This window comes from Pongo abelii, chromosome 8 (genome assembly GCF_028885655.2).
Source record: "Pongo abelii isolate AG06213 chromosome 8, NHGRI_mPonAbe1-v2.0_pri, whole genome shotgun sequence".
Classification (NCBI taxonomy): domain Eukaryota; kingdom Metazoa; phylum Chordata; class Mammalia; order Primates; family Hominidae; genus Pongo; species Pongo abelii.
Genome location: NC_071993.2, coordinates 110,497,330 through 110,520,752, shown reverse-complemented (window position 1 = coordinate 110,520,752; position 23,423 = coordinate 110,497,330). Strand labels below are relative to the sequence as shown.

General features: G+C 43.4%; 1 protein-coding gene across 5 annotated transcripts in view; it reads right to left on the bottom strand.

Annotated features, from left to right (window-relative positions):
• The window catches only part of NEURL1 (neuralized E3 ubiquitin protein ligase 1), a 96,679-nt gene that overhangs the window by 47,437 nt on the left and 25,819 nt on the right, over positions 1 to 23,423 (bottom strand). Inside the window, exon 1 of one of the 5 annotated variants that reach the window (XM_054522796.2) lies at positions 13,165 to 13,273. The exons of the other annotated variants lie outside the window; for them this stretch is intronic. Coding sequence (XP_054378771.1) covers positions 13,165 to 13,237 — 73 coding nt within the window. The 5' untranslated portion in view covers positions 13,238 to 13,273. Of the gene's footprint in view, positions 1 to 13,164; positions 13,274 to 23,423 lie in introns of those variants that run through there. 5 annotated transcript variants of the gene reach the window in all.

Here is a 23,423-nt window from a genome sequence, read left to right as displayed (position 1 = left end):
CAGGGGACAGAGCGCCTCCAGCTCATTTGCATAAACCATTTATAGCAGCGCCTTCAAACCCACGCCTTCCAAGAAGAAAAAAGCCCACTGCAATTGCCTGTGGCTTCCCAGTCTGTCGTTTTCCCTTCTCTTTCGTTTTTTGTTTTAATGACAGGAAGCTGTGCTCAAGAGAAATCTCTGCCCTGGCTGTTCTTGGCAGCAGAGGGAGCTGTGCTTTCCCTCCAAATTGAATAAGAATGATAAGCAGCCAGCCCCCGGGTGTCAGTGACTTACAGTTTGCAAAGCCTATGAGCACTCACGAACTGTTTCAGTCTTCCCAGGAAGCACAGGAGGTAACTATTGCCAGACCCCATTTTACAGATGAGAAAACCAAAGCTGAAAGAGGGTAAGTGACTTGTCTAAGCCACAAAAAACTAGTAAGTGACTGTAATGGACATGGTGGCTGATGCCCAACATCTACACCACCCCAAGACAACAGCAGTTCTCAGCCCTGGTTGCACATCAGCATCACCTAGGAGGTAATAAAATTACTGGTAGAGCCAAGTGTGGTGGCTCACGCCTATAATCCTAGCACTTTGGGAGGCTGAGGCAGGAGGATCACTAGAGCCCAGGAGTTTGAGACTAGCCTGGGCAACATAGCAAGACCCTGTCCCTACAAAAAAAAAATTTTAAATTAGCTGGGCATGGTGGTGTGTGTCTGTAGTCCCAGTTACTTGGAAGGCTGAGATGAGAGGGTCACTTTAGCTCAGGAGGTCAAAGCTGAAGTGAGCAGAGATCATGCCACTGTACTCCAGCCTGGGCAAGAGAGAGACCCTGTCTCAAAAAAAACAAAAACAAAAACAATTACTGATGCCCAGTATCCACGCTAGACCAATTCATAGAGAAATCTGAAGTGTGGGGCCCAGCTCCCCAAGCAATTCTCACATGTAGCCAGGGTGCCATTCCCTGGCAATAAGCCAATCACAATGGTTTCATTCCCCGTCCCAGTGACATGCTCAAGAATGGCCAGGTGACCCACTTCTGGCCAATGAGGCATAGATTTCCCAGCGGTGGGAAATGTGCTGGAACCCCTCTGAGAAAGGGATCCTTGCTCCACAGAACATAGGGGTCGTTCTCCTTTCTTCAGATATCACTGTGTCCAGCTGCAATTCCTGGGACCACCGTGGCCATGTCACTACTGGTCTAGAAGGAAACCAACCCAAGGATGGCAGAGTAGAGGGATGGGAAGTACCTCATCCTAGAGCCTTGACTCAGCCAACCCTGAAAGCCACCCACCTTGGGACATCCTGTTTTCTGCATAGTATAGCTCCTTACTGCTTAAGTCAGTGCAGGCCAGCATTTGTTATTGCAACAGATAGGCCTGAGACAACAGCAGTCACCTTCCCATGTCCCTCACCCCAGTCATCCCCATGTCATCCAGGAAAATGGGCCTCTGGATCTTCCACTGCAGGGTGTATGCTTGACTGACGGCCCCAGCTGTGGAGCTCTGAAGTCCATCCCCATGTTTGCTCCAAGGCAATGTTTCCCACAGCTCACCCCAGCTAGTGATGCGTGTGGCAGGGATAATAAGGCAGGCCCATTCCTGGGAGATGTGGGGCTCCACTGGCCAGGGACTGTGGCTCTGGCTGGAGGACACTCCAAGGTCTTGCAGAACTTTTCTTAGAATTGCACTATAGTCTGATATGCTCCCACCAAACTTCCTTCCTTTCTTACCCCTCTCCTTCACTCAGGGTCCCACTTGCACTGGGGTCTGATGGCTCCCCCAGACTCCCCCAGCTTCCTCCTTATTTTTCTTCACACAGGCATTTCCCCTGATTATGTATGTATGTAGACATGTATGTATGTATGTTTAATCCTCTCTTGATGTCTACTTAACCCATGACCTGCCTAACACACGACCTGCATCACCTCATGCCTGGACTACTACTACCCACTTGTGTGTCCCTTCCACCCCATCCCTAATCCTTCCTACACAAACCATGCTACTCCCCAACTCAAGACCCTCCAACAGTTTCTTATTTCTTATACTATCAAGTTCAATTACTTCTGCCTTTCTTTATAAGCAGTACTGACCCTGACGTGCCCTACCAGCCAACTCTGGCAGAAGACTGAAATCCATCCCTGTTGTCTCACTTACATGCCTAGAGGGCATCCACATGTGGGAGCAATCCTGGCCATTGGCAGCACAGAAATGACCGATGTGGCCCATGGCCAATGAATATTGAAGCTGTCCTAAGTCTGAGTACCAATTCCACCCCTTTCCACAGATGTTCCTCAATGACAAAGGCTCCCTCGGCCTCCCCTCCCTTCGCCCCAATGGAATATTTAATTTAAAAAAATACATTTTATACACAAATCACCCTCCATCAACAAGAAGAGAATCCTCTAAAGACGATTATGATAACAAAAATGATTCTTATTCATAATGATAATGACATTAAGCACAAGATGATGAAGTTGAAGATGGTGATGGTATTGGAGAAAAAAGTAGTGACAAAAATAAGTGTGAAGGCTGGGCATGGTGGTTCACGCCTGTAACCCCAGCACTTTGGGAGGCTGAGGCGAGCAGATCACTTGAGGACAGGAGTTCGAGACCAGCCTGGCCGACATGGTGAAACCCTGTCTGTACTAAAAATACAAAAATTAGCCAGGTGTGGTGGCACACGGCTATAGTCCTAGCTACTCAGGAGGCTGAGGCAGGAGAATCGCTTGAACTCGGGAGGTAGAGGTTGCAGTGAGCTGAGATCGGGCCACTGCGCTCCAGCCTGGGTGAAAGAGCAAGACTCCATCTCAAAAAATTTAAAAAAAGCCTGAAAATAAAAGAAAATTTTAAAAGCATGTAAAGCAGAAAAGCAGGGGTTAAAATGTTCTCACATTATGATCTCAATGATATTAGCATATATGCAGTACAGCTGACTGCCTCCTGATGCACTGCTATGTTAACCAGCTGTGTCTGTTAGGAATTGCATTTGGTTGCTAGTAATAAAAAACAGAAATAACATAGCTTTTAAAATATATTAAGTGTTTTCTTTAACATAGGAAGTCTGCAGGTACACAGACATAGCTAGTGTGGCAGCTCTGTAATTATCAGGGACCTGGGCTTCTTTCATCTTTCTACCCCATCTTCCACATAACACTGCAAGGTTGCTTCATAGTCTGAAGTAGAAGCTGAAGCTCCAGCCAGCTTGCCCACATTCCAGGCAAGAAACAGAAAGAACACAGAAAACCAAAACCAAAGGACATATATTAGTTACCTGCCCCTCTTTAAAGGAGCCTTATTCAAAGTCCACCCAACAATTCTAATTTGCATCTCATTGACCAGAATGTAGTCACATGCCTACACCAAGCTGGACAAGAAGATGAAATGTGTGGTCTTTTCATTGGACATACTGCCCTCTCAAGTTAAAAACAGGGTCCTCAGCCATACGATGAGTTCCATTTCCTCTGGAGAACATTCTGATCGATGCCCTTAGTACATGGAAACTTCAAAGCTGGGGTGTCTTCTCTGGTGTCCCCACACACCCCTTTGCTCCCTCCAGCTGAACTGCCACCCATAATGAGAAGTTGTGTTGTCCCTAAACTTGATGACAGGTTGGTATGCCAGAAAACTGTGTGATTTATTTAAATAGGAAATAAAAAGTATCAAAAGTTTCTTTTAAGACAATGAAAAGATTAGCCACAGACAGGGGGAAATTCATTGCAAAGCACATATCTAATACAGAATCCAGAATATATAAACAACTCTTAAAACTCAAAAATAAGAAAATGACCTAATGAAAAATAATGGGCAAAAATTTAAACAGACACTTCATCAAAGTAAATATATAACTGGCAAATAAGCACTTGAAAAAATGCTCACTGGCTGGGTGCAGTGGCTCATGCCTTAATCCCAGCAATTTGGGAGGCCAAGGTGAGAGGATTGCTTGAACCCAGGAGTTCAAGACCAGCCTGGGCAACATCACAAAACCCTGTCTCTACAAAAAGCTCAAAAACCAGCCGAGTATGGTGGTGTATGCCTGTAGTCCCAGCTTCTCAGGAGGCTGAGGTGGGAGAATTGCTTGAGCCTGGGAGGTCGAGGCTACAGTGAGCCATGATTGTACCACTGCACTCCAGCCTGGGTAACAGCAAAAGACCCTGTCTGAAAACAAAAAAAAAAACAGGTGCGGTGGCTCACACCTGTAATCCCAGCACTTTGGGAGGCCAAGGCAGGTGGATCACCTGAGGTCTGGAGTTCAAGACCAGCCTGACCAATATGGTGAAACCCCTCCTCTACTAAAATTACAAAAATTAGCGGGGCAAGGTGGCACACCCCTGTAGTCCCAGCTACTCAGGAGGCTGAGGCAGGAGAATCGCTTGAACCCGGGAGGCGGAGGTTGCAGTGAGCCGAGATCGTGCCACTGCACTCCAGCCTGGGCGTCAGAGCGAGACACCATCTCCAAAAAAAAAAAAAAAAAAGAAAGAAAAGAAACAAAAAAGAAAAAATGCTCATCAGTGGGTAGCAGGTGGTTGGAAAAAAAAGTTTGGTTTGTTTTGAGATGGAGTCTCACTCTGTCTTTCAGGCTGGAGTGCAATGGCACTATCTCTACTCACTGCAACCTCTGCCTCCTGCGCTCAAGTGATTCTCCTGCCTCAGCCTCCCAAGTAGCTAGGATTACAGGCATGTGCCACCATGCCCAGCTAGTTTTTGCGTTTTTAGTAGAAACGGGGTTTCACCATGCTGTCCAGGCTGGTCTTGAACTCCTGACCTCAGGTGATCTGCCCGCCTTGGCCTCCCAAAATGCTGGAACTACAGGCGTGAGCCACCGTGCTTGGCCTAATCCAGGGTAAATTTGTGCCTAAATTAAGCTGGGCACGGTGGCTCACGCCTGTAGTCCCAACTACTCGGGAGGCTGAGGCATGACAATCACTTGAACCCAGGAGGTGGAGGTTGCAGTGAGCTGAGATCGCGCCACTGCACTCCAGCCTAGGCGACAGAGCGAGACTCTGTCTCAAATAAATAAATAAATAAATAAATGGATTATTGATATATACCATAGCATGCATGAATCTCAAACTAATTATGCTGAGTGAAAGAAGCTAGAGAAAAAAAGAGACCATACTGTATCATTCCCATTATATAGAACTCTAAAAACTGTAAACTAATCTATAGTGACGGAAAGCAGCTGGCGGTTACTTGATTATGGCAGAGGCTGGGGGTGCAGCAGGGAGGAGTAGGAGAGGGGATTATTTAAGGCACAAGGGAACTTGTGAGGGTGACAGAAATGTCCACTAAGTTCATGGCGCTGATGATTTCACAGGTATATGCATATGTCAAAACACATCAACTGTGCATTTTAAATATGTGCAGTATATTTTTGTCAGTTATACTTTAATAAAGCTGTATTTTAAAGCCTATTAAATGTAAGTGTAAGCCAGCTGCGGTGGCTCACGCCTGTAATCCCAGCACTTTGGGAGGCTGAGGTGGGCGGATCGCTTGAACTCAGGAGTTCAAGACCACTCTGGGCAACATGGTGAAATCCCATCTCTACAAAAAATAAAAAAACTAGCCGGGCATGGTGGTGTGCACCTGTGGTCCCAGCTACTCTGGAGGCCGAGGTCGGAAGATCACCTGAGCCCAGGAGGTTGCAGTGAGCCATGATCACACCACTGCACTCCAGCCTGGGTGACACAGTGAGACCCTGTCTCAAAAAATATATATAAGAGTGTGAGAGGAGGGACTAGGGGAAAAAAAGTGTTACTTCTATAAAAACTAAGATGAATCAGTTCCTCAAAAAATTAAAAATAGAATTACCATATGATCCAGCAATTCCACTCTGGGTGCATACCCAAAAGAATGGAAAGCAAGGACTTGGACTTGAACAGAATTCATAAACCCATGTTCATAGCAGCATTATTCACAATAACCAAAACATGGAAGCAACCCAAGTGTTCACTGACTGATGAATGGATAAACAAAATGTGGCACATACATACAATGGAATATCATTCAACCTTAGAAAGGAAAGAAATTCTAATATATGCTAAAACAAGAATGAATTTTGAGGACATTATGCTAAGTGAAATAAGCAAGTCACAAAAAAACCAAATACTGTATGATTCCACTTATCTGAGATACCTAGAGTACTCAAATTCACAGAGACAGAAAGTAGAATGGTGCTTGCCTGGGGTTGGGGGCACTGGGAAATGGGAAGCTAGTGTTTAACGGGTACAGGGTTCCAGTTTGGGAAAATGAACAAAGTTCTGGAGACGGATGGTGCAAAATAACACAGGTACTTAATACCACTGAACTGTACACTTAACAAATGGTTGAGATGGTTAAATTAAATGTTTAAATTTTATGTTATGTGTATTTTACCATAATTTTTTTTAGTACAGAAACAAAAACTAAGTTGAAAGCTTTGGAAAGATGCCCTAAAGGATTGTCCATTAAAAATGCTATCACACTCGGGAGGAGAACAAGACTAGAACCCTCTAGCACTCCTCCCCATCACAAAGATAGCCAAAACAATGAATAAACAATGATATAGGTATATATATAGATAGATAGGTAGAGAGAGAGAGAGAGACATGCGGTTTCGCTCTTGTCACCCAGGCTGGAGTGCAATGGCGCAATCTTGGCTCACTGCAACCTCTGCCTCCTGGGTTCAAGAGATTCTCTTGCCTCAGCCTCCCAAGTAGCTGGAACTACAGGTGCCCACCCCCACGCCCAGCTAATTTTTGGATTTTTAGTAGGGAAGGGGTTTTAGCATGTTGGCCGGGCTGGTCTCAAACTCCTGACCTCAGGTGATCCACCCGCCTCAGCCTCCCAAAGTGCTGGGATTAAAGGCCTGAGCCACAGCACCCGGTCAACATTGTTATTTTAACAAAAATAACTGAGGGAGAGTGCCAGAGTTCATCAGATGGGTGACAGAAACTTGAGATGGCTACACAGAGAACAGAAGAAAATGCTGGGACTCTACCACTCCATCTCCCCACCAGGATCAGCTGGAAACCAGGAGGTAAGCAAGAGGGTGCCAGCAACCCCCATCAACACCTTGGCCACCTACAGACCTCACCACTGGAGTCCCCTGCAATTCTCACAGGCACCAAGCTCAGCTGAGGAAGCTGCCTGGAGTCCACACAGCAGTGCTCCTCCAAAGAAGAAGCCAACGCTGTGCCGTGCCCCCTGTGCCCAAATGGCTACTCTGCTATGCCATCTTGGAATTGGAACAACAGCTGGTGCACGTCTTGCTTCCGGGGTGAGTCACCATGGGTCCCCTTCATCCCTGAAGCTAAGCCACCCTGCACCCCAGCCCAGTGGCCCAACATCCCCAAGCCAAGCTGCCAGCAGCTGTTACACCCTTCCCTGCAGGGCCCAGCAGAGGTAGAGCCACTTCATCTACCCCTCCTTCTGCCCCCTTGGGCCAGAGCCTAACTGATTTCCTAGGTACCCTGCCTCCTAAACACGGTACCTTGGCTGCTCAGGACAGTCACATCTCTCTGGTGCCTAAGTTGAAGGAGTGCCTTACATCCCAGAAAACAGTACCTTGGCTACCTGGAGCAGTCACTCACCCCAGTGCCTAAGCTAAAGTGGTGCTCTGCATCTCAGGGAAATAGTTCCTGGGCTTCCCAGGACAGTCATGTCCCCTATCACCCCCAAGCATGAGCTGAAGTGGCACACCAGCCCCTGGGGAATCAGTGCCCTGGCCAAGCTGAGCAACTGTGCATCCCAGAACTGAGCTGACCTAGTACCCCATGTCCCAGGGAAATAGAGCTGTGGCTGAACTAAGACATCCTGCCCTACAGGCCAAACAACCCTAGTACTCTGTTGCCCCAGAGCTGGGCTAGCCCTCTAGAATCTGAGACGCTGACATACCCCTCTCCCTGGGGAGTCAAGTCATCACTGTGCTGTTCCTTGCCCCCTCAGTGCCCAAACAACAGCTGTGCCCCACCTTTCTGGGATACTTGCTGCCACTGCACGTGGCATCACACAGTCAGGAATATTGCCAAGCCCCACAATCCCTTGTTCTAGAGTCACACTACACAATGCCTCATCCCCTGGGATCTGAGTTGCTGCTGAACCCTATTGGCTCAAGTTCCTGAATTGCAGCCATGCCTTGTTTCCCAGGCCCAAATCTTTAGAGCACTTCTTCCCAGGAGTCAGGCCAGTACTGTGCCCTGTCCCTCCCAGCAGTAGAATCACAGGTACAACCCAGCCTATGGGGCTGAGCTGATAGGGGGTGCTTCAGAGTCACAGATGCTGGCTCTGTAGGCAACATATATCCAAACCTGCCACTAACAGCAAAGTTGCACTCCATGACCCAGGTGGCATAATAGGCTTGCAAGACCCTCAGCCTATGACCCCAGCCCCACATCCACTCTAAGCACCTGCACCTGGAACTCAGGGCTGCTGCAGCTGCTTGTAGGTCATGTCAGACTTGATACCAAGAGAGATCCCCTTAGCTAAGTTTTCCCCTTGTGGGTTAAATGAGAATAGGAGGACCTCAAGAGCCCTCAACACTGAGGACATTAACAACCTATGATGCCAGTGTACAAACATCTACAGCCTAGACCATGGGGGTGCTCACAGTTATTGCCGATGTCCAGTGCAGCTGAAAAAGCTGCATAGAGACTATACCATTGCACCTATCCAGAAACAGAGTCATCACACTCTTTCCAACTGGCACACTACAACCCAACTGCAGATGAAAACCTTCCTCTACAAAAGCCATTCTAAAAAGTTTGGAAGAGGTGATTGATCCACTAGATGTACAGACATCAATGTGAGGATGTGGGGACATAAGAAACTCAAAAGTCAAGAAAATATGACACCACCAAAGGAACATAATAACTCACTAGTAAGAGACCCAAATGGGAAGGAAATCCACAAATTTCAAGAAAAGGAATTCAAAAAGAGATCTTAAGGAAATCAACAAGACACACACACACACAAAAATACAGATAGACAATCTGATAAAAATCAAGAAAACAATTCACAATGTGAAAGAGAAATTCAACAAAGAGATAGAAACAATTTTAAAAGAAACAAACAGAAGTCCTGCAGCCGAAAAGTTAAATGAATGAAATAAAAAATGCAACAGAGAGCTTCAACAGCACTTGATCAAGCAGAAGAAAGATTCTCTGAACTTGAAAGGTAGGTCATTTGAGCTAGGCGTGGTGGTTCACACCTGTAATCCCAGCACTTAGGGAGGCCGAGGCGGGCAGATCACCAGAGGTCAGAAGTTCAAGACCAGCCTGACCAACATGGAGAAACCCCATCTCTACTAAAAATACAAAATTAGGCTGGGAGTGGTGGCTCAAGCCTGTAATCCCAGCACTTTGGGAGGCCGAGGCGGGCAGATCACAAGGTCAGAAGATCGAGACCATCCTGGCTAACACGGTGAAACCCCGTCTCTACTAAAAATACAAAAAATTAGCCGGGCGTAATGGCGGGCGCCTGTAGTCCCAGCTACTCTGGAGGCTGAGGCAGGAGAATGGCGTGAGCTCGGGAGGCGGAGCTTGCAGTGAGCAGAGATCGCGCCACTGCACTCCAGCCTGGGCGACAGAGCAAGACCCCATCTCAAAAAAAAAAATACAAAATTAGTCAGGCATCGTGGCTCATGCCTGTAATCCCAGCTACTCAGGAGGCTGAGGCAAGAGAATCACTTGAACCTAGGAGGCGGAGGTTGCAGTAAGCTGAGATCACACCATTCCACTCCAGCCTGGGCAACAGGAGTGAAACTCCATCTCAAAAAAAAAAAGAAAAGAATAAAGAAAGGTCATTTGAAATTACCCAGTCAGAGAAAAAAAGAAATAAGAACAAAAAAGTCAAGAAAAATTACAAGACTTATGAGACATTATTAAGCAATCAAATATTTGTATTACAGTAGTTTTAAAAGGAGAAGAGAAGGGCCAGGCACAGTGGCTCAAGCTTGTAATCCCAGCACTTTGGGAGGCCAAGGCGGGTGGATCATGAGGTCAGGAGATTAAGACCATCCTGACTAACACAATGAAACCCCGTCTCTACTAAAAAATACAAAAAAATTAGCCGGGCATGGTGGTGGGCGCCTGTGGTCCCAGCTACTCGGGAGGCTGAGGCAGGAGAATGGCGTGGAGCCAGGAGGCGGAGCTTGCAGTGAGCCAAGATTGTGCCACTGCACTCCAGCCTAGGCGACAGAGCAAGACTCCTTCTCAAAAAAAAAAAAAAAAAAAAAGGAGAAGAGAAGGAAAAAAGTGTAGAAAACCTATTTAATGAAATAATAGCTGAAAACTTCTTAAGTCTGGGGAAAGATGTGGACATCCAGATCAAGGAAGCTCAAAGATTCCCAAATAGATTTAACCCAAAAAGGCCCTCCCTGAGGCCATTATAGTCAAATTGTAAAAAGTCAAAGATAAAGAAAGTTCACAGAGAAAGCCTCCAAAAAAGGAAAAAAAAAAAAAGAGAATTCTAAAAACGGCAAGAGAAAAGCATTGAGTCACATATAAAGGAATATCTATTAGACTAAGAGCAGATTTCTCCACAGAATCCTTACAGGCCAGTAGAGAATGGGATGATACAGTCAAAGTGCTAAAAGAAAATAATCATCGGCCAATAATACCATTTCCAGCAAAGCTATCCTTCAGAAATTAGGGAGAAATAGTCTTTCCCACACAAGCAAAAACTGAAAGAATTCATCACCACTAGACTAGCCTTACAAGAAATGCTCAATGGAGTCCTACATCTGGAAGCAAAAAAGACAATCATCACTATCATGAAAACACATAAAAGTGTAAAACTCACTGGTAGAACAGATACACAAAGGAGAAAAAGAATCAAACCTTATCACTACCAAAAAAACAAAAACCCAAACCACAATCATAAACAATAAGAAAGAAAGGATACAGAAAACAATCAGAAAACAATTAACAAATTGACAGGGGCAAGTCCTCACCTATCAACAATAACCTTGAATGTAAACAGATTAAATTCCTCCATTTAAAAGATATACACTGCCTGAACAGATAAGAAAATAAATGACCTAACTATATGCTACCTACAGGAAACTCACTTCACCTGTAAAGACACATATAGACTGAAAATGAAGGGATGGATAAAGATATTCCATGCAAACAGAAACCAAAATTGACAGGAAAAGCTATGCTTACATCAGATAAAGCAGGCTTTAAGTCAAAATGGCAAATAGAGACAAGGTCATTATATAATGATAAAGGGATCAATTCAGCAAGAGGACAAAACAATCATAAATTATATGTGCCAAACAATGGAGCATCCAGATATATAAAGCATAAATTATTAGATCTAAAGGGAGAGACAGAGGCCAGGCACAGTGGCTCACGCCTGTAATCCCAGCACTTTGGGAGACTGAAGCAGAAGGGTTATTTGAGGCCAGAAGTTCAAGACCAGCCTGGGCAACATAGTGAGACTTCATCTCTACTAAAAAAAAGAAAAAGCCAGGAATGGTAGTGTGCACTTAGGAGGCTGAGGCAGGACGATCACTTGAGCCCAGGAGTCTGAGGATGCAGTGAGCTATGACCATGCTACTGCACTTCACTCTGGGCAATAAAGTGAGACCCTGTCTCAAAAAAAGTGGGGGCCAGACATGGTGCTCACATCTGTAATCCCAGCACTTTGGAAGGCCACGGCAGGAGGGTAGCTTGAGGCCAGGAGTTCAAGACAAGCCTGGACAACATAGCAAGACTCCATCTCTAATAAAAAAAAAAAAAAAGTTTCAAAAAGTAGAGACAGAACCCAATACAGTAATGGTTGGGGACTTCAACACCTTACTCTCAGCATTGGATAGATCATCTAGACAGGAAATCAACAAAGAAACATTAAATTTAAACTGCACTATGTAAAGACATTTACAAAACATTTCATCAAACAGCTCTAGAACACATTTTTTTTTTTTTTTGAGACAGAGTCTTGCTTTGTTGCCCAGGCTGGAGTACAGTGGTACAATCTTGGTTCACTGAAACCTCTGCCTCCTGGGTTCAAGCAATTCTCCTGCCTCAGCCTCCCAAGTAGCTGGGATTACAGGCACACACCACCACACCTGGCTAATTTTTGTATTTTTAGTAGAGACAGGGTGTCACCATATTGGCCAAGCTTGTCTTGAACTCCTGACCTCGTGATCCACCTGCTCAGCCTCCCAAAGTGCTGGGATTATAGGCGTAAGCCACCACGCCCAGCCAAATACATATTATTTTTATCAGCACATAGAACATTGTCCAGGATAGACCACATTTTAGGCCACAAAACAAGTCTTGACAATTCTAAAAGAACCGAAATCATGGCCAGGTGTGGTGGCTCATGCCTGTAATCCCAGCACTTTGGGAGGCTGAGGCAGGTGGATCACCTGAGGTCAGGAGTTACAGACCAGCCTGGCCAACACAGTGAAACCCCGTCTCTACTAATAATACAAAAATTAGCTGGGTGTGGTGGCACACACCTATAATCTCTGCTAGCCAGGAGGCTAAAGCAGGAGAATTGTTTGAACCTGGGAGGCAGAGGTTGCAGTGAGCCCAAATCGTGCCACTGCACTCCAGCCTGGGCGACAGAGCAAAAAAAAAAAAAAGAATCAACTATCATTTCTGACCACAATTAAACAAAACTAGAAATCAGTAACAACAATTTGTGAAATTGTACAAATACATGGAAATTAAATAACATAATCCTGAACAATCAATGGTTCAACACAGAAATTAAGAAGAAAATTTAAAAATGTCTTGAAACATATAAAAATAGAAACACAACAAAGCAAAACCTATAGGATACAGCAAAAGCAGTATCATGAAGAAAGTTTATAGGAATAAATGAATACAGTAAAAAAAAAAAAATCTAGTAAAGTATCTCAAGGCACTAGAAAAGAAAGAACAAACAAAACACAAAGTTAGTAGTGGGAAAGATATAGTAAAGACCAAAGTAGAAATAAAATAAATTGAGACTAAAGAAAATACAAAAGATCAACAAAAAAGTTGGTTTTTTTGAGAGAATAAACATAATTGACAAGCCATTAGCTAGACTAACCAAGAAAAAAAGATAAAAGACCCAAATACATAAAATCAGAAATCAAAACAGAGACATTACAACTGATACCACAGAGGCTGCTCTGCCTGTGGAGTAGCCACTCTTTTGTTTCTTTACTTCTCTAATAAACTTGCTTTCACTTTACTCTGTGGACTCACCCCAAATTTTTTCTTGCATAAGATCCAAGAACCCTCTCTTGGGGTCTGAATTGTGACTGCTTTCCAGTAACATCTTCCATGGTGAATCACAAAGGGATGATACTGAAGAGACCCCTGACCCAAAGGAAATAGATTGCAGCATCAATCGGCCAACTTTGGAGTCAAGAAAACTTTTCAATTATTTACAGCTTTTAGCAATTGAGTAAAGAATCCTCCTGTAAGCAAAACTTGGAGCATATTTCTTTCTCTCTATTTGATTTCTCCAGAATTTGGAAACTATTTGTGAGTATTCTTAACTTATGGCAATATAGTTATTTACATAAGTGCAAAAAGCAACTGTTTTCTTTTGTAACAGAACACATTTGGAGACTGGTTCTTTTACCAAGGCTTTGACTGGAATGGCATTCTTTCAGATATAAACAGATTCCTTTAAGGAATAAAAGCCCCTTGGGAAAACTGGCCTCATATCTTGTCTACACAGTCCCTGTACAGGGTTCCTTACCTGTGGTAAGTATAGAATGTCATTTTCTGGCAGGCTTAGGAGCCTCAAGTTATCTTGGGACCTCGAGAGGAGAGAAATTTACCCAGCTCATACAGGTATTTGCAGTCACAAACCCATGGCTCAGCTCAAGGCTTTAAAAAGTCTAATCCATGATTCCTTATGGAACAAAGATCCATCAAAGGCAATTTTAAAAGGTGCCTATATGGCAAATAATTATTCTTGCTGCACTTCTACAAACAATCAAGACAATTATAATAAGACTAAAGCTTATTTTGCAAATGAAACCATGATTTGGTTTTAATAAAAATGAAGACTGGAGAGAGAAAATCTGTGTTTCAAAAACTATGGTACACCTGTTATTAGATTCTACTCTTATTTGTTGTTTTTTAGTTTTTTTCTGCAATTTAGATTGACCCTGCTTATTTCTGTGAATTAGTTAGTGATTTCTGGCTGCTGCTCAGAAGAAACAAGAGAAATAGGTAATATAAAAATCTGGATCAGTCTTCTAATTCTGGGCATATACTGGAATTGGGTAGCAACCCCAAATCAGCTTGGTTCCAACACTTGCCCGTTCCTGGAAAGACTTCTCATTTAGTTTTGTTGAAATGCTTTTACTTATATTGATTTACTGTTGTGAAACATATTGCTGTTGTACTCTTTGTGCAGGAATGCAGGATAAGCTTACTCAACAATTTCTTACATTGAACATTTATTCATCTTCCTGATATCACCTTTTGTCAGAAGTCAGAGTTATGAATGACCTTCACCATACCAACATTTTCTTTTCCTTTTCTTTTTTCTTTTTTCTTTTTTTTTTTGAGACGGAGTCACGCTCTATTGCCCAGGCTGGAGCGCAGTGGCACCACGTCAGCTCACTACAACCTCCGCCTCCCGGGTTCAAGTGATTCTCCTGTCTCAGCCTCCTAAATAGGTGGGACTATAGGCACACACCACCACACCTGGCTAATTTTTGTATTTTTCTTTTTCTTTCTGTTCTTTTGAGACAGAGTTTCACTCTGTTGCCCAGGCTGGAGTGCAATGGTGCGATCTTAGCTCACTGCAACATCCGCCTACTGGGTTCAAGTGATTCTCCTGCCTCAGCCTTTGAGTAGCTGGGATTACAGGCACCTGCCACCACGCCCAGCTAATTTTTGTATTTTTAGTAGAGATGGGGTTTCACTAGGTTGGCCAGGCTGGTCTCAAACTCCTGACCTCAAGTGATCCACCCACCTCAGCCTCTCAAAGTACTGGGATTACAGGCATGAGCCACCGTGCCTGGCCTAATTTTTGTATTTTTACTAGAGACAGGGTTTCACCATGTTGGCCAGGCTGGTCTTGAACTCCTGACCTAAGATGATTGGTCCACCTTGGCCTCCCAAAGTGCTGGGATTACAGGCGTGAGCCATTATGCCCAGCCTTTATACCAACGTTTTCTGACTGCGTTCCTCTCTACTCTAAATACAAGAGACCCTAATAGATAGAAATATCATCACCCCTATTCAGCCAGCAGAAGTTAGAGAAGATAGATATTCATCCCTCTACAACCCATAGGATTAAGGGTCCCCTTGTAAAAGGGAGGGAGAAATATGTCAGAGGTGTTCAAACCAGAGCCACTCCATCTTCAACAGCACCTGGGTAAAATGAGGCTGAGACATGCTGGGCTGCATTCCCAGGAGGTTAGGCATTCTTAGTCACAGGATGAGATAGGGAATCACAAGATACAAGTCACGAAGACCCTGCTGATAAAACGAGATACAATAGGCCAGGTTCAGTGACTCATGCCTGTAATCCCAGCACTTTGGGAGGCCAAGGTGGGCAGATCACCTGAGGTCAGGAGTTCAAGACCAGCCTAGCCAACATGGTGAAACCCCGTCTCTGCTAAAAATATAAAAATTAGCCTGGCATGGTTGTGCATGCCTGTAATCCCGGCTACTTGGAAGGCTGAAGCAGGAGAATCGCTTGAACCTGGGAGGTAGAGGTTGCCGTGAGCCAAGATTGTGTCACTGCACTCCAGCCTGGGCAACAGAGTGAGACTCGGTCTCAAAAAAAAAAAAAGTGCAATAAAAAAATCCAGCCAGCCAAAACCTACCAAAACCAAGATAGCAATGAAAGTGCCAATAGCATACTAAAAAGACACTCCCACCAGTGCCATAACAGTTTTCAAATGCCATGGCAACATCCTTAAGTTACCCTATATGGTCTAAAGGGAGGAGGAACTCTCAGTTCCGGGAATTGTCTGCCCCTTTCCTGGAAAACTCGAATAATCCACCCCTAATTTAGCATATGATAAGAAATAACCATAAAAATAGCCAACCAGGAGCCCTCAGGGCTGCTCTATCTATGCAGTAACCATTCTTTTGTTTCTTTACTTCTCTAATAAACTTGCTTTTACTTAAAAAAAAAAAAAGATGATACCACAGAAGTACAAAGGATCATTAGAGACTATTACAAACAACTATACACAAACAAATTAGAAAGCCTAGTGGCTATAACCTGGCATTCATATGCAGAAAACTAAAAGAAAACCAGCCAGCGTGGTGGCTCATGCCTGTAATCCCAGCACTTTGGGAGGCCAAGGCGGGTGGATCATGACGTCAGGAGTTCGAAACCAGCCTGACCAACATGGTGAAACCCCATCTCTACTAAAAATACAAAAATTACCCTGGCATGGTGGTGTGTGCCTGTAATCCCAGCTCCTTGGGAGGCTGAGGCAGGAGAATCGCTTGAAACCAGGAGGCAGAGGTTGCAGTGAGCTGACATCGTGCCACTGCACTCCAGCCTGAGTGACAGAGCGAGACTGTCTCAAAAAAAAAAAAAAAAAAAAAGAGAAAAGAAAAGAAAATCCAGCAGAAATTGAGAAATTCCTGGACACATGAAATCTACCAAGATTGAACCAAGAAGAAATAGAAAACCAGAACAGACCAATTCCAAGTAACAAGACTGAATCTATAATAAGTCTTCCATCAAAGAAAAGCACAGGACCTGATGGCCTTGCTGCTGAATTCTACCAACATCTGAAGAAAAACTAATACCAATTCTTCTCAAACTCTTCCAGAAAATTAAGGGGGAAAGAATTCTTCCAAACTTATTCAATGAGGCCAGCATTACCCTATACCAAAACCAAACAAGTACACAACAAAAAAAAAGAAAACTACAGGCCAATATCTCTGGTAAATACAGAAGCAAAAAATCCTCAACAAAATACTGGTCAACCAAATTTAGCAGCACATCAAAAAGATGATTCACCATGATCAAGCGGAATTTATCTCAGGGATACAACATACACAAATCAATAAACACAATATATCACATCAACAGAATGAAGGACAAAAACCATATGCTCCTCTCAATAGATGCACAAAAAGTACTTGATAAAATTCAACATCCCTTCATGATAAAAACTCTCAACAAGTTAGGTATAGAAGGAATATATCTCAATACAATAAAGGCCACATAGCACAAAATCATAACCAACATCATACTGAAAGGGGATAAGTTGAAAGCTTTTTCTCCAAGATCCAAAACAAGACAAGAAAGCCCACTATTACCACTTTTATTCACCACAGTACTGGAAGTACTAGCCAGAGCAATTAAGGAAGAGAAAAAAATAAAGAGCATCCATATTAGACAACAGGAAGTCAGATTGTCCCTATTTGCATATAAACTATCATATATAGAAAAACAAAAGACTCGCCGGTGCAATGGCTCACACCTGTAATCCCAGCACTTTGGGAGGAGGAGGCTGATGGATCACTTGAGGTCAAGTGTTCGAGACCAGCCTGGCCAACATGGTGAAACTCCGTATCTACTAAAAATACAAAAAGTAGCCCAGCATTATAGCGCACGCCTGTAATCCCAGCTACTTGGGTTGCTGAGGCAGGAGAATGGCTTGAACCCAGGAGAAGGAGGTTGTAGTGGGCCAAGGTGATGCCACTGCACTCCAGCCTGGGCAACAGAGTGAAAGTCTGTCTCAAAAAAAAAAAAAAGAAAGAAAGAAAAAAAACTCCACCAAAAAAACTCTGAGAACTAATAAATGAATTCAGTAAAATTTCAGAATACAAAATCAACATACAAAAATCAGTAGCATTTCTATACACCAACAACAAATCAGTGGAAAAAGAAACGAATAAAGCAATCCCATTTACAATAACTACAAAAAAAAAAAACTAGGAATAAATTCAACCAAGGAAGTGAAAGATCTCTACAATAAGAACTGTTAAACACTGATGAAAAAAATTGAAGAGGACATAAAAAAACTGAAAGACATCCGTGTTTATGGATTAAAAGAATTAATATTGTGAACATGACCATACCACCCAAAGCAATCTACAGATTCAATGCAACTCATATCAAAATAACAAAGACATTCTTCACAGAAATAGGAAAAACAATCCTAAAAATTGTATGGACCCCACCCCCCATATAGCCAAAGCAATCCTGAGCAAAAAGGACAAAGCTAGACATATCACACTACCAGCCTCAAAATATATTAAAAAGACCAAAACAGCATGGCACTGGCATAAAAACAGACACATAGACCAATGGAACAGAATAGGAAATCCAGAAATAAACCCATGTATTTATAGCAAAACTGATTTTCAATAAAGGTGACAAGAACATTCATTGGGGATGGAACAGTCTTTTCAACAAATGGTGCTAGGAAAACTGGATATCCATATGCAGAAAAATGAAACTAGAGCCGTATCTCTCACCATATATAAAAATCAACTTAAAATTGGTTAAAGACTTAAACGTAAGACCCAAAACCATAAAACTACTAGAAGAAAACCTAGAAGAAATGCTTCAGGACATTGGTCTGGGCAAAGATTTTATAAAGAAAACCTCAAAGCACAGGCAACAAAAGCAAAAGTAGACAAATGAAATTATATCAAACTAAAATGTTTCTGCACAGCAAAGGAAACAATCAACAGAATGAAGAGATCACCTGCAGAATAGGAGAAAATATTTGCAAACTATTCATCTGACAAGGGGTTAATATCCAGAATATATAAGAGACTCAAACAACTCAACAGCAAAAAACAAACAAAAATCCTCCAATTAAAAAATGGGCAAATGAGCTGAATAGATATCTCTCAAAAGAAGGCAGACAAAAACCAACAAGTATATATTTTTAAATGTTCAACATCACTAACCATCAGGGATATGCAAATCAAAACGACAATGAAATACCATTGCACCCCAGTTATAGTGGCCATTATCAAAAAAACAAAAAATAACAAATGCTGGCAAGGAGGCAGAGAAAGGGGAACTCTTTCTGCAGGCGGGAATGTAAATTAGTACAGCCATTATGGAAAACAGTATCGAGGTTCCTCAGAAAAACTAAAAACAGAACTACCATATGACCCAGCAATCCTTCTACTAGGTATATATCCAAAGGAAAGGAAATCATTATGTCAAAGAGCTGCATGCCCATGTTTATTGCAGCACTCTTCATAATAGCCAAGATATGAAATCAACCTGTGTCGATCAACAAGTAAATGGATAAAGACAATGTGGTATATATACACAATGGAATACTATTTAGCCATTAAAAAAAATGAAATTCTGTCATTCATGGCAATATGAATGAGCTCGGAGGACATTACATTATTGAAATAAGCCAGGTACAGAAAGATAAATACCAAATGTTCTCATTCATATGTGGAAGTGAAAAAAGTTGTTCTCATAGAGGTAGAGAACAGAATAGTAACCAGAGGCAGGGAAAAGGAAGGGGGAGAGGGATAACCAAAGGTTGGTTAACAGATTCAGAAGCACAGTTAGATAGAAGGGATAAGTGCTAGTGTTCTATAGCACTATAGGGTGACTATAACTAACAACAATTTATTGTACTTTTTTTTTCTTTTTCTTTTCTTTTTTTTTTTTTTGAGACAAGGTCTTGTTATGTCACCCAGGCTGGAGTGCAGTGGTGCCATCGTCTCTCACTGCAGCCTTAAACTCTTGGACTCAAGTGATCCTTCCACCTTGGCCTCCAGAGTAGCTGGGACTACAGGCATGTGCCAACATGCCTGGCAATTTTTTTATTTTTTGTAAAGATGGGGGTCTCACTATGTTGCCCATGCTGGTCTCAAACCCCTAGCCTCAAGCAATCCTCCTGCCTCTGCTTCCCAAAGTGTTGGGATTACAAGCTTGAGCCACCAAGCCTGGCTCTGTATATTTTCAAATAGCTAGGAGAGTGGATTTGAATGTTCCCAGCACAAAGAAATGATAAGTGTTTGAGTTGATATACATGTTAATTACCCTGATTTGATTATAACACATTGAATATATATATCAAAATATCACTGTACCCCATAAAATGTACAATTATTATGTGACAACTAAAAATAATAAAGGCCAAAAACTACTGTCAAATTATATACAGGCAAGACAACTATAAAATCCTCAGTAAAAAAAACTAGAAGGATTTTGCCGCTAAATAATTCAAAAGCATCTTTAGGCGCCTGTTGCACTTCAAAGCAGCCAAAACTGACTACTGGAGAGCATGCCTTAGGAGGGTTCCTACAAGAGGTACTTAGGGAATTCCAACCAGTGGATCATGGCTCTGCATCAAGACACCAACTAGTAAATGCAAATTCGTGTGTTTTGGTGAAAATATTTATGTATGTATTATTTTATACTACTATTCCCTACATTGATGTTTTACCTAAAAAACCAATAAGGTTTCATTCTGATTGCATGAGACAAAGAGGACTTCATTTTTTTTTTGAAATGGAGTTTCGCTCTTGTTGCCCAGGCTGGAGTGCAATGGTGTGATCTTGGCTCACTGCAACCTCCGCCTCCTGGGTTCAAGCGATTCTCCCGAGTAGCTGGGATTACAGGCATGTGCCACCATGCCTGGCTAATTTTTTTTTTTTTTTGTATTATTAGTAGTGATAGGGTTTCTACATGTTGGTCAGGCTTGTCTCGAACTCCCAACCTCAGGTGACCCGCTCACCTCGGCTTCCCGAGGTTCTGGGATCACAGGCGTGAGCCACCATCCCTGGCAAGAGGACTTTTAAGAACATAAAAATGAAGACCCAGAAAAAAAAAACACACCAAAATGCTGACTGTCAGGCCTCTGAGCCCCAAGCCAAGCCATCATATCCCCTGTGACCTGCACGTAAACATCCAGATGGCCTGAAGCAAGTGAAGAATCACAAAAGAAGTCAAAATGGCCAGTTCCTGCCTTAACTGATGACATTCCACCATTGTGATTTGCTCCTGCCCCACCTTAACTGAGTGATTAACCTTGTGAAATTCCTTCTCCTGGCTCAGAAGCTCCCCCACTGAGCACCTTGTGACCCCTGCCCCTGCCCACAAGAGAAAAACCCCCCTTGACTGTAATTTCCCACACCCACCCAAATCCTATAAAACGGCCCCACCCCTATCTCTGAGCTTCACTGACTCTCTTTTCAGACTCAACCCGCCTGCACCCAGGTGAAATAAACAGCCTTGTTGCTCACACAAAGCCTATTTGGTGGTCTCTTCACATGGACGCATGTGACATTTGGTGCCGAAACCCGGGCAGCTAGCATTCCAACTTCTGTCCCTTACAGCCAGTTTTTCTCCTTCTCATCGATCACTCCCACCTACTCTGCCACTGAAACTTCCAGCTATCAATCTCTTCCCACACAAGGCAAATGGTTCTTGGACCAAGGAAAATATCTCCTTCCAGCCTCACGGGCCCATTCTATTCTATCGTCATTTCATAACCTCTTTCAGGTAGGTTACAAGCCGCTAGCCCGCCTCTTAGAACTTCTCATTTCCTTTCCATCATGGAAATCTATCCTTAAGGAAATCACTTCTCAGTGTTCCATCTGCTATTCTACTACTCCTCAGGGATTGTTCAGGCCCCCTCCCTTCCCTACACATCAAGCTCGGGGATTTGCCCCCGCCCAGGACTGGCAAATTGACTTTACTCACATGCCTCCAGTCAGGAAACTAAAATACCTCTTGGTCTAGGTAGACACTTTCACTGGATGGGTAGAGGCCTTTCCCACAGGGTCTGAGAAGGCCACCGCGATCATTTCTTCCCTTCTGTCAGACATAATTCCTCAGTTTGGCCTTCCCACCTCTATACAGTCCAATAACGGACCGGCCCTTTATTAGTCAAATCACACAAGCAGTTTCTCGGGCTTTGGGTATTCAGTAGAACCTTCATACCCCTTCCTGTCCTCAATCTTTAGGAAAGGTAGAACGGACTAATGGTCTTTTAAAAACACACCTCACCAAGCTCAGCCTCCAACTTAAAAAGGAGGACTCTGTCAAGGATAGAGCCCAAAAACTCACCAACCAAGCAAGTAATTACACTGAACCCCTTGGGCACTCTCTAATTGGATGTCCTGGGTCCTCCCAATTCTTAGTCCTTTAATACCTGTTTTTTCCTTCTCTTATTTGGACCTTGTGTCTTCTGTTTAGTTTCTCAATTCATCCAAAACCGTATCCAGGCCATCACCAATCATTCTATACGACAAATGCTCCTTCTAACAACCCCACAATATCACCCCTTACCACAGAATCTTCCTTCAGCTTAACCTCTCCCACTCTAGGTTCCCATGCCGCCCCAATCCCGCTCAAAGCAGCCCTGAGAAACATCGCTAATTATCTCTCCATACCACCCCCCAAAATTTTCCCTGCCCCAACACTTCAACACTATTTTATGTTATTTTTCTTATTAATATAAGAAGACAGGAATGTCAGGCCTCTGAGCTCAAACCAAGCCATCATATCCCCTGTGACCTGCACGTAAACATCCAGATGGCCTGAAGCAAGTGAAGAATCACAAAAGAAGTGAAAATGGTCGGTTCCTGTGTTAACTGATGACATTCCACCATTGCCATTTGTTCCTGCCCCACCTTAACTGAGTGATTAACCTTGTGAAATTCCTTCTCCTGGCTCAGAAGCTACCCAACTGAGCACTTTGTGACCCTCGCCCCGTCTGCAAGAGAAAAACCCCCCTTGACTGTAATTTTCCACTACCCACCCAAATCCTATAAAACGGCCCCACTGTATCTCCCTTCACTGACTCTCTTTTCGGACTCAGCCCGCCTGCAACCAGGTGAAATAAACAGCCTTGTTGCTCACACAAAGCCTGTTTGGTGGTCTCTTCACACGGACGCATGTGACACTGACATTAATCATTTATAAGTGAGTTCTTATTTTTTCCTTCATATGTTCTTGGATTTTCCTAAAAGCATATGTTACCTTTATAAAAATTTAAGCAATAAACTGTTTTTAAAGCAACTATCTGGGCCAGGAGCAGTGGCTCACACCTCTTATCCCAGCACTTTGGGAGGCTGAAGCAGGAGGACTGCTTGAGGCCAGAAGTGTGAGACCAGCCTGGACAACATAGTAAGACCCATCTCTACAAAAAATTTAAAAGTTAGCCAGAGTATGCTGGTGCATGCCTGTAGACTCAGCTACTCAGGAGGCTAAAGTGGGAGAATTGCTTGAGCCCCGGGGGGTTAAGCTGCAGTAAACCATTATCACGCCACTGTACTCCAGCCTAGGCAACAAAGCAAGACCTTGTCTCAAAACAACAACAACAACAAAAAAAACTATCGCTGTTGATGGTAGTAGAGTTTAAAATGGTGACAAAAGTGATGACGATGGTGTAATGTGATGTCCAGGACAGGTGGCCCAAAACAACAGGCTCAAGGGAGATTTGGCATCTTCTGGATAAGCCCTTAAGGGGTTCCTTAATCTCTATGGAGGGAACCAGACCCGACCAGCCCTCAGATGCATAAGACGTGGAGCC